At 43.6% G+C, this 12,079-nt stretch overlaps 1 protein-coding gene across 1 annotated transcript in view; it reads left to right on the top strand.

Moving 5' to 3' along the window:
• Window positions 1-12,079, top strand: part of LOC106574883 (collagen alpha-2(V) chain) — a 44,831-nt gene that overhangs the window by 22,136 nt on the left and 10,616 nt on the right. The window contains 29 exon segments of the mRNA XM_045711829.1: window positions 1,016-1,062; window positions 1,064-1,112; window positions 1,246-1,299; window positions 1,785-1,892; window positions 2,054-2,107; window positions 2,210-2,308; window positions 2,484-2,537; window positions 4,595-4,693; window positions 4,940-4,997; window positions 5,464-5,516; window positions 5,646-5,699; window positions 5,812-5,865; window positions 6,848-6,892; window positions 7,439-7,537; window positions 7,743-7,850; window positions 8,040-8,093; window positions 8,390-8,443; window positions 8,818-8,871; window positions 9,029-9,082; window positions 9,420-9,581; window positions 9,777-9,830; window positions 9,972-10,133; window positions 10,299-10,313; window positions 10,315-10,398; window positions 10,573-10,603; window positions 10,606-10,679; window positions 10,852-10,905; window positions 11,117-11,224; window positions 11,579-11,632. Coding sequence (XP_045567785.1) covers window positions 1,016-1,062; window positions 1,064-1,112; window positions 1,246-1,299; window positions 1,785-1,892; window positions 2,054-2,107; window positions 2,210-2,308; window positions 2,484-2,537; window positions 4,595-4,693; window positions 4,940-4,997; window positions 5,464-5,516; window positions 5,646-5,699; window positions 5,812-5,865; window positions 6,848-6,892; window positions 7,439-7,537; window positions 7,743-7,850; window positions 8,040-8,093; window positions 8,390-8,443; window positions 8,818-8,871; window positions 9,029-9,082; window positions 9,420-9,581; window positions 9,777-9,830; window positions 9,972-10,133; window positions 10,299-10,313; window positions 10,315-10,398; window positions 10,573-10,603; window positions 10,606-10,679; window positions 10,852-10,905; window positions 11,117-11,224; window positions 11,579-11,632 — 2,049 coding nt within the window.

Here is a 12,079-nt window from a genome sequence, read left to right as displayed (position 1 = left end):
CGCGCCAAACTCACCCTAGTAAAACTGACTATCCTACCGATCCTCGACTTCGGCGATGTCATCTACAAAATAGCTTCCATTACTCTACTCAGCAAACTGGATGCAGTCTATCACAGTGCCATCCGTTTTGTTACCAAATCACCTTATACCACCCACCACTGCGACCTGTATGCTCTAGTCGGTTGGCCCTCGCTACATATTCATCGCCAGACCCACTGGCTCCAGGTCATCTATAAGTCTATGCTAGGTAAAGCTCCGCCTTATCTCAGTTCACTGGTCACGATAACAACACCCACCCGTAGCACAAGTTCCAGCAGCTATATCTCACTGATCATCACCAAAGCCAACACCTCATTTGGCCGCCTTTCCTTCCAGTTCTCTGCTGCCAGTGACTGGAACGAATTGCAAAAATCGCTGAAGTTGGAGACTTTTATTTCCCTCGCCAACTTTAAACATCAGCTACCTGAGCTGCTAACCGATCGCTGCAGCTGTACATAGTGTTTCTGTAAATTGCCCACCCAATCTACCTACCTCATCCCCATACTGTTTTTATTTTATTTACTTTTCTGCTCTTTTGCACAACAGTATTTCTACTTGCACATCATCATATGCTCATTTATCACTCCAGTGTTAATCTGCTAAATTGTAATTATTCGCTCCTATGGCCTATTTATTGCCTACCTCCTCAGGCCTTTTGCACACTCTGTATATAGACTTTCTTTTTTTCTACTGTGTCATTGACTTGTTTATTGTGTTATTGGCTTGTTTATTGTTTACTCCATGTGTAACTCTGTGTTGTTGTCTGTGTCACACTGCTTTGCTTTATCTTGGCCAGGTAGCAGTTGTAAATGAGAACTTGTTCTCAACTAGCCTACCTGGTTAAATAAAGGTGAAAAAAGAGTCAAAGAGACAAAAGGCTACAGCCTGTCCTGTAAGACACGTCATGCATTGATGTCAGTGGGTGAACTCAGGTTAGATACCTATTTTAGGTATAATGATGTGATTTCTACCCCAGGGAGCTCCAGGTATCCAGGGTCTGACTGGACTGCTTGGCCCCGAGGGCCCCCGGACCACAGGGAACCACTGGACTGCCCGGGCCTAAGGGCCAACTGGTAAGAGATTTGTTGTTTAATTTTGACCACTCATTTCATTGTTTGGATCAAGAATGGTTGTCAGGTCCCTAGCTATGTTGAAAAACAATGTCATGTAAAACATCTATCCATCATATTCCTCTCTTCTCACAAGGGTGATTTAGGCATTCCCGGATTCAAAGGAGAGGCTGGATTCAAAGGAGAATCTGTAAGATATACAACTCGTCATAATAAATGTCCCTCTAATTCCATGGTTTAATAATGTACAATAGCAACCACATGCATTTGTAGAAAGGCAGGTTATGTTGAAAGGTAGGTTATGCTGGCTCTGGTTTCTTTCTAAATGGGGTGCATGTCTATCTGAGCCTTCCTCCAAAGTTCAGCATGTTCAGTTCATTTATTTGGCCTTTGACATAAATGTCTCTTGCATTATCGAGCAATGAGACAACATCAAGGGTAGCAACATTTTCCACTTGGATCTTCCTTCAGTCTAGGCCAGCTTTAAAGTGCTTAGTGCATGTTGAGCAGTTTGATGCTCCTAGGGACAAGTAAGTTTATCCACACCCGAAGTTGAGTGCAACAACAATATATTCAATACATGTTATGGTGCTCTTAAAAGGCCATACAATAAAATATAACAAACACTAATGTATGATGTGGCAGCCATCTTGTTTGATTATGACGTCATTGCAGGGTGCACCTGGTGATCATGGAACGCTGGGTCCCATGGGAGAGGAGGGGAGGAGGGGAGAACGGGGTGACGCCGGGACTTCAGGTGCCACTGGACCCAATGGAGAGAGAGTAAATCAGCTCTTTCACTCACTACAAGAACTTTGTCTGTCTCTCTTTCTTTGTCTCTTTCTCTCTCTGTCTTTCCTCAGTACATTCAATAACAGCAGAATTATTTGATTAAAATCCAAACCATTTAGCAAATTCTATTAAAACCAATTTGTAATTTCCAGGGTGCTCCTGGCAGTAGAGGTTTTCCTGGTCAGGATGGGTTACCTGGTCAAAAGGTAGGTTGATTTCTCTTTGAATCTATAGAATAAGTCAGCCGGTATAAGTCATTGAGTAATAATATTATGCCATTCAAACGCCTCACTCCATTCTGGGATCAGGGTGCCCAAGGTGAGCGAGGACTGGGTGGGTCATCTGGTGCCAAAGGTGCCGATGGTGACCCAGGACGCACTGGAGAGCCAGGTCTTCCAGGGGCACGGGTGAGATAACACACCTCTACCTCTCGTCAGCATTCTCTATCACAGAAGAATATTCCTTTGTGGTGAACATCACGCTCATGTTGATCCTAGATGAAAAAGACATGAGAAGTACATGAACAGAACCGCCTAAAAAAGAGTCAACATTTTAATAAAATCCTCCCTTTTCTTTCCTCAGGGTCTGTCGGGTCTTCTCGGCTCCCAGGGTCCTGAGGGACACCAAGGACCAATGGTGTGTGGACATGAGTCTGGGAAAAATATATATAGTTACTCCCCTACCTATATATATATATATATATATATATATATATATATATATATATATATATATATATATATATATATATATGACATTCCTGTCTTGCACAAAATGACGCACAGAACGAGCAGTAAGGCTGGTGGCATTGTCATGCTGGAGGGTCATGTCAGGATGAGCCTGCAGGAAGGGTACCACATGAGGGAGGAGGATGTCGTCCCTGTAACGCGCAGCGTTGAGATTGCCTGCAATGACAACAAGCTCAGTCCGATGATGCTGTGACACATCGCCCCGGACCATGACGGACCCTCCACCTCCAAATCGTTCCGCTCCAGAGTACAGGCCCCAGTGTAATGCTCATTCCTTCGACAATATACGCGAATCTGACCATCACACCTGGTGAGACAAAACCGCGGCTCATCAGTGAAGAGAACTTTTATCAGTCTTGTCTGTTCCAGCGACGGTGGGTTTGTGCCCATAGGCAACGTTGTTGCCGGTGATGTCTGGTGAGGACCTGCCTTACAGCAGGCCTACAAGCCCCTCAGTCCAGCCTTTCTCAGCCTATTGCGGACAGTCTGAGTACTGATGGAGGGATTGTGCGTTCCTGGTGCAACTCGGGCAGTTGTTGTTGCCATCCTGTACCTGTCCCGCAGGTGTGATGTTCGGATGTACCGATCCTGTGCAGGTGTTGTTACACGTGGTCTGCCACTGCGAGGACAATCAGCTGTCTGTCCTGTCTCCCTGTAGCGCTGTCTTAGGCGTCTCACAGTACGGACATTGCAATTTATTGCCCTGGCCATATCAGTCCCCATGCCTCCTTGCAGCATGCCTAAGGCATGTTCACGCAGATGAACAGGGACCCTGGGCATCTTTCTTTTGGTGTTTTTCAGAGTCAGTAGAAAGGCCTCTTTATTGTCCTAAGTTTTCATAACTGTGACCATAATTGCCCACAGGTGCATGTTCATTAATTGTTTGTGGTTCATTGAACAAGCATGGGAAACAGTGTTTAAACCCTTTACAATGAAGATCTGTGAAGTTATTTGGATTTTTACAAATTATCTTTGAAAGACAAGGTCCTGAAAAAGGGACGTTTATTTTTTTGCTGAGTTTATATATACTCCCCTGCCTATTTATTTGGACAGTGATGTTAAAACATTTAATTTGGCGGCCTACACCAGCCAAACCCTCCCCTAACCCGGACAATTATGCACCGCCCAATGGGACTCCCGATCACAGCCAGTTGTGTTACAGCCCAGGATCAAACCAGGGTCTGTAGTGACGCCTCTAGCACTGAGATGCAGTGACTTAGACCGCTGCACCACTCGGGAGTCAATTTGAGTTGAAATGTTTTATATGAGGTGATTTCATACATACCGGTATCTGTTTTACCGTTTTGAAATGAATATACTTTATGTATTTTTTTCTAGTACCCCATTTGAAGGGGTCATAAGTATTTGGACAAATTCACATAAAGGGCATTAAATTAGGTCAAAAGTTTAGTATTTGGTCACATATTCCTAGCACGCAATGACTCTACAGTCTTGTTGGATGCATTTGCAGTTTGTTTTGGTTGTGTTTCAGATTATGTTATGCCCAATAGAAATTAATGGTAAATAATGTATTGGGTAATTTTGGAGTCTCTTTTACTGTAAATAAGAATATAATATTTCTGAACATTTCTGCATTGATGTGGATGCTACCATGATTATGGATAATCCTGAATGAATGATGAGTGAGAAAGTTTCAGATGCACAAAGATCAGGCTCCCAAACATCCTAACCTCTCATCATTACAATAGGTCAGCATTTTGGGAGGGTATGATATTTGTGTGTCTGTAGATTTCTCACTCATCATTATTCATGATTCATTCATGATTATCCGTAATCATGGTAGCATTCACATTAATGTAGAAGTGTTCAGAAACATGAAATACGCAGGGGAGTGTATAATACATGTTTTTATCTATAGACAGGCCAAATGTGAACCTACCTCTGTTTCTGTCTCTCTCTCTCTCCCATCCCTCTCTCTCTCAGGGAGGAGGAGGAGAGGATGGGGGACCAGGTCCAGCAGGGTCTGCTGGTACCAGAGGTCCAGCTGGAACCATGGGTGTAGTTGGACCAAAAGGCTTTACTGTGAGTAACCAGCACTTTCTGGTGATCATGTGTGTGTGTGTTCCTTTCCACAATGTACAGTAGAACCAGCTCCATTAAACCCATCACATTTAGAATGATGAATGAAATACTGTAGTTGTTTGAATGCGTCTACCAAGGATCATACAATGTCAGGAGAGACACTGGAATGCTACTGATATGATATAAGAAGAGGGAAACATTGACATGTTATTGTGATTGTGGATCATTGTTCATTTGTCCTCACAGGGAGACCCTGGTAAGACAGGAGAAGTGGGGACCCCAGGTGTTGCAGGACAGAGGGTAAGTACACTATACTCATCAGGGGTTTAAATATGATTTTGTAGGTGGTGGAACTGCACCTCAAACTGGTTCATTTCCAAATATAAACTGGGTGGTTCGAGCCCTGAATGCTGATTGGCTGACAGCCGTGGTATATCAGATCGTATACCACGGGTATGACAAAATATTATTTTTACTGCTCTAATTATGTTGGTAACCAGTTTATAATAGCAATAAGGCACCTCGGGGGTTTGTGGTATATGGCCAATATACCACGGCTAAGGGCTGTATCCAGCACTCCGCCTTGCGCCGTGCCTAAGAACAGCTCTTAGCCGTGGTATATTGGCCATGTACCACACCCTCTCGGGCCTTATTGCTTAAATAAATCATTTTCAGTTTCCATTCTCTGCTTTTTCCCGTTGTAAGCTGGTAGAACTCTGCTGTTGTACCTCATTGTACACACTGACCACTGAGGACTGTTTCTCATACAGGGGTTAATGGGAAAGCTGGAGAGATGGGCGCTGGTGGCACTGCTGGTCCAGCAGTAAGTATCTGATTAATATGTTCCAATTAAACGATACATACCAACACAGTTTAAACATTAAATACTGTATGGGGTTATGGTAAGCTTAAACCGTTGCTGGTTTTCCTCTCCATACTTGACTTCTTTTAGGGAGTTGCAGGGAAGAGAGGAGAGCAAGGACCTCCTGGTATGAATGGCTTCCAGGTATGCTGTTTCACATGGGATTTATTGACCTTGTATTTACTAGAATAGAGACTAGTGATAGTACTAATCAGTAAAGGGGAAATGAGAACTCTAATGGTGTGATGTATTTCAGGGTCTACCTGGATCTGCTGGTCCACCTGGAGAGTCTGGGAAACCTGGTGCTGAGGTACGGTATGACATCACTTCCGACTGTGACATGCAATAACCTCTATTTACAGTTGGTTTATTTACAGCTTATTTATGGTACATTTCAACAATAGATTATTTCTTTAGATTATGAACTAAATGTTGTTATGTTGATAGACTCATGACTGGGTATGTATGCCTTTGCCTGCAATGGACCAAACAAAGGCACATATTAACCAGCCATGAGTCTGCCAACATAACGAAACACAGTCCATTCATTATCTACAGTAAGAATCTAGAAATGTTTTTGACTTGAGTTATAGATATACAACACGACTATTAGGTTCATCAACGTTTCAGGGTTATTTAATGCTGCATATTCACAGGAAGCACAATTCTGATCTTTTACCCTATTATTGATAGCAGGTTGGCATTTATTGGGATGACTCATGTTCTGGAGGCAGCTCTGCAGGGTAGTTACTTGCTGGCACAGCCACAAAGTCAGAAAATCTTATTTTAAACCTAACCTTAACCACAATGCTAACCTTTTGCCTAACGCTAACCTTAAATCAAGACAATTTTTGTTTTCATACATTTTTATGATATATCACCAATTTTGACTTTCGATCTGGTCAATAAACGTCAACCTGCTTCTTGGCAAAATTGCTGTTCTGGTTGGTCAAAAGACCAATTAGTGGAAAAAGATCAAAATTAGACTGCCTGTGTAAACAAGTTCCAGTTGATTTGTCGTATGCCCACGATACACATGGTTTACACAGTCCAACGAAATGCTTACTTGCAGGTTCCCTCTCGACAATGTGACAACAATAAGAAATAGCAAAAGATAAGAATACAAAAATAATAAGGAAATGAACTCAGTATAATATAATAAAAATGTAGCGTAAGTATAAATACAGGAAGAGTGTCAGGGAAGGGGATTGGACAGTAAGGAAGGTGGAATAGGGGATTGAAACAGCCTGTCTGTTGTGTTGATTAAATGTTCTTGGTATTGTCATTCCCAGGGTATCGCTGGAGAGGGAGGGGCTGCTGGTCTCACAGGGCCAAGGGTAAGCCATCTTAATATCTGATTTATCTATTCATTTGATGCCCATTTGAATACAAGCCGCAATAGGGGAAAAGTAACCCTGCCCCTCTGCAGAGAAAATGCATCTTCCAACTGAAATCATAATCATATTGATATTTTTTTCAATACAGAAGTACAATGACCTAATACATAATGGAAACCTATTCTGTGGCAAAATCCAGTTTTTTTCCCAATGCGGTTTTGTTTGAGTCCAGTCCTTATCTTTACTAGTAAAATAAGGTTTATAACTCGGGGACTGTGTTTTTGTTAATCATGTCACATGACCTGGATTTTAATCTTTATGTAAAGCTTTTTCATCAAACTGTCCCATTTATTTAATGTCAGATGGTCCAGCACCATCTTCAGACATTTGCTTTCATTTTTAGTCTAATTCTCATTTCTGGAAAAAGCTTTAAATCCAGGGTCATGTGACATGATAACTAAAACACAAGGCCCTGTTTATAACATACAGTGCTGTAAAGATGTTGTTTGTACCTGACCAGTGGGTGATTGTATGATTGTATCGTAGGGTGAGCGTGGCATCCCAGGAGAGAGAGGTGATGTGGGAACTAACGGACTACCGGGGCCCAAAGGTATTTCAGGGGGGCCAGGACCAGAGGGACCAAAGGTAAGTACTATAGCACATCACTTTAAAATATGTATTTATTTATTTGTGTATTTATTCATTCAGTCATTTAACCAGGTTGTCAAATGATATCTCTTCCACGATGGAGGCCTAATGCAGATTAACAATGTAATGATAACCTCATATATCCATGTTATTTCCCACAAACATGATATGAGAGTTGTCTCTGTGTGTGTTCTTCCCCCAGGGTGGGTCTGGAACTAAAGGAACCGTTGGGGACATAGGAGCTGCAGGCCTGCAGGGGATGCCAGGGGAGAGGGGTGTCCCTGGTTCTCCTGGTCCTAAAGGAGATGTGGTAAGTATCTGTGTTGGAGGGGAAAATATCAACCAAAACTTGGTTAAGTCCACAAAGTACCTCCAGAGTCCAAGACACTAGAAGGAACTACAAGTTGTAACCCTTCAGAGTGGTGTATTCCATTCTATAACTGGGTGGGTGAGGGTTCATTCTGCAGTCCTGTTCTGCTGACCCCTCTTCTCTCCTTAGGGTTCAGTTGGTGAGAAAGGAACCGAGGGTACTGCTGGAAACGACGGGCCCGGGGTGAGAGTTCCCTTACACATGCATGCCTACACATACCTTTCTGAGTCACCTAAATGGATTACATCAAGGATTTAAGCACAGATAACATCTTAAAATGTAACCCACAACAAAATTCTGTTAGGTTCAAGTTGAGTGATATGTCAAAATGTAGTGACGTCATCATAACCACTTTTAGCCCTGGGTGGATTGTAGTGACCTTTTGATGCACATTCTAGTTTCATTGGTTTCACAACCATAGTAAGTTGTTCACAGCAAGTTATAGTATATTTGAAATCCTGTTTGTTTTTCATTTGAAGGGACTTCCTGGTCCAGTTGGACCAACAGGAGGCATTGGGCTCAATGGTGACAAGGTAAAGCACTCACTCACTCACTCACTCACTCACTCACCACCACCCCCCTCACCACTCACTCACCACTCACTCACTCACTCACTCACTCACTCACTCACCACTCACTCACTCACTCACTCACTCACTCACTCACTCACCACTCACTCACTCACTCAAATGTATTCATGAAGGCCTCTTTACATCATCAGTTGTCACAAAGTGCTTTAACAGTAACCCTGCCTAAACCCTAAAGGAGCATCCAGCATACAGTCACCAACAGCACTTAGACAGACAGACTAGATGAACATACACTGTTGCAGAGAACACCTATCCATATTAAGGCCTCAGTATCTACCACAGATACCCAGACAATATATTATATTTGTTTGGTTTAGGGAGAGGCCGGCCCTAAAGGGACCCCTGGACGTCGAGGAGCGAGAGCAGTGGCCGTAAGTACTGCGATTCATTTTGTAAAATTATTGACACGTGAAATACTGTAAGTTGTCTTGTGTACAATTGTCCCATAGTAAAAAAAGACAATTGCAACATACTGTTAATAGTTCTCATATACCTCTGTACTGACCTCTGACCCAACATCTGTTATAGGGAGCTTCTGGGGAGCCTGGTCCAACCGGTGCAGTAGGATTCCCTGGGTCTCCTGTGAGTGGCTTTCAAACAATGTGGAGGTCTGTCACGCCCAATAGTGTCAGCTATGACAGGCCCCTGCCCTGTTGTATTGTGTCCCTTTATATTGTGTCCCTTTATGCTCTGTTAATTTGTCAACCTTGGCTTGGTGTTGTTACAGGTGTTGTCTGAACAGATTACGCTGCAAACATCCTCCTGTATAATGTAGAATAAACATTTCAGTAATGGTCAAAGTCAATAACCATTTCTATATAACCACATAGTAACTATATCCATGGTGAGACTTGGAAGTCGTTTCGCATGGCGATGAATCTGCCCAGTAATCATGGTCATTGTGTCCGACTCTTCGCAGGGTCCCGATGGGCAACCTGGGGTCAAAGGTGAACCAGGAGAGAGGGGTCAGAAGGGTGAGGCTGGAGCACAGGGACTCCAAGGAACAGCTGGTAAACTTGGTTCCCAGGGTCCTGCTGGTGTGACTGGACTAAAGGGGGCCAGAGGAACACAAGGGGCCGCGGTAAGTGAGTCGTACTGAGGGTGACGTATAACTGCTGGAGCATCCATACAAACACTTCACCATGGTATTTACTGTAGAAATAGACCTGATCATGGCTACTCAGCACAGAGTAGGAATGCTTTTCCAGGGAATTCACTGAATACGTAGTACAGTATGTTGATATTTTCTGATAAGAATTTCATCTGTCATTTTCAGGGTGGGTCTGGTTTCCCAGGATTCCCTGGGGGAGTTGGTCCAGCAGGCTCCGTTGTGAGTTAATCCTACTATCGACCAATCAAATCACTTTATACCTATGAGATCACCAATAAATGATTTCATAAACCATAGAACATAGAGCAATATAGTGAAATATGTTGTTCCATTACTCAAGCTGTCTTTCCTCTCTTCCAGGGTGAGGTAGGGGCGCCTGGAGACATTGGTACCCCAGGGAAGGCAGGTACTCCTGGACTTAGAGGCGAGAATGGAGGCCCTGGGCGTGTAGGAGAGAGAGGGGCCCCGGGCCCAGCAGGTGCCCCAGGAGACAAGGGAGAGCCTGGAGAGGATGGACCAGGGGTAAATATGAGAGAGTTACAGAAGTAAAAGTTTTAGCTGTATCGTTCAAAGTGGTTTACAGAGCGAGACTTCTCTGCCATCCTCCATTACTCTATACTTCTTTTGCTAGACTAGGAAATATCTGAAGTCACCATTGGCCAATGGGAGGGTCTTTGTTTCTGACAGGGCCCTGATGGGCCGAGCGGGACCAGCAGGCATCTCAGGACAGCGAGGTGTTGTGGGCATACCTGGAGTCAGAGGAGAGAGCGGGATGGTTGGGCCCCCGGTACTGCTGTACGTATGGAACTCAAGTTCACATTCACCATTCATTTCTATAGCCTTGAGAGTAGTATCATTATACACTGAACAGAGTCCCAATCCAAGACTCAGTCAGATATACAGTACACTCATACACTTTCCATTTGTGTCCTGACCAGTGATGTCACACTTATTTACCCAGGGTGCACCCGGAAAATCAGGTGCCCCCGGAAGTCGGGAGGCAAGGGCGCTGTCGGTGCAGTCGGGTTACCAGGGGCAACCGGACCAGGAGGGGACCCTGGTCTTACGGTATGTGTTTTCACTTAATTGACCCATGACTGTTCTGTCTGTGGGTTCAGTGAACACATTTCATTCATGTGGGAATTATAATAGTTCCCCTGAAAAGCAGGTCTTTACTGTAACAGAAGGATACTGTACTATACAGCACAGGTAAACTTAATGTAGCAATCTGTCTTTACAGGGTAATGCTGGGTCTGATGGGGTACATGGCAAGGATGGACTTATAGGAGCCAGGGTAAGACACAGCTACAGATGGACAAGAAACTTTATGGAAATGTATGATCAAACCATTTCACCCGAAAATCAATCTATCTATCTGTCTGTCTGTCTGTCTGTCTGTCTGTCTGTCTGTCTGTCTGTCTGTCTGTCTGTCTGTCTGTCTGTCTGTCTGTCTGTCTGTCTGTCTGTCTGTCTGTCTGTCTGTCTGTCTGTCTGTCTGTCTGTAGGGAGATAGAGGGAATCCTGGTCCTGAAGGTCTTGCTGGAACTCCGGGGCTTCATGGCTCTGTTGGGCCAGTTGGCACCTCTGGTGTCCCTGGGAAGAGAGGAAACAATGTGAGTGATCTGGACATTGCCACAATGCCATCGCAGAGTTAATTACCACACCAACGTTCAGAGCCTTCTAGCCTTGAGACATGACTGTAGACCCTTATGGCGTTAGAGGTCATAGGAGTCTACAGTGTTTGAGGTCAAAACACAGTACGAAAATGTATGCACTCACTACGGTAACTCACTACTGTCTTCTCTGGATGAGAGAGTCTGCTAAATGACTAAATGTAAAAATGTAATGTTTCAGGGTTAAGAGCTGTCATGCTCTGAGTAGATGTAACAAGGTTGGTAGTAGTAAACTCATTTCAGGTTGTTTGATTTGATTTCTCTTGACATTGTTTTTTTGTTTTTCAACACTAGGGTGCTAGAGGGCCTCCAGGACCCCAGGGACAATCAGGGATCCGGGGGACGCTGGTAAGAACACCTCTCTTACATTTCCTATGAAGTAAGTACACTACTAGTGGTAGTAGTATGCCTGTTGATGAAGTAGAGTACACTACTAGTGGTAGTAGTATGCCTGTTGATGAAGTAGAGTACACTACTAGTGGTAGTAGCATGCCTGTTGATGAAGTAGAGTACACTACTAGTGGTACTAGTATGTATTTTGATGAAGAAGAGTACACTACTAGTGGTAGTAGTATGCCTGTTGATGAAGTAGAGTACACTACTAGTGGTAGTAGTATGCCTGTTGATGAAGTAGAGTACACTACTAGTGGTAGTAGTATGCCTGTTGATTAGTACATACTGTATAAACTAGTGATATGCAAAATCTGTTTACTTTTTTCCTGAACCAATATTGGTATCATATCGGTTTGAATGAACAGCATCGAAACAGTTGAGTAACATTGCACTTCCATGGCT

This window comes from Salmo salar, unplaced genomic scaffold, assembly GCF_905237065.1.
Source record: "Salmo salar unplaced genomic scaffold, Ssal_v3.1, whole genome shotgun sequence".
NCBI classification, from domain to species: domain Eukaryota; kingdom Metazoa; phylum Chordata; class Actinopteri; order Salmoniformes; family Salmonidae; genus Salmo; species Salmo salar.
The sequence above is the reverse complement of the archived record's forward strand: the minus strand, read 5'-3'. Positions and strand labels throughout refer to the sequence as shown.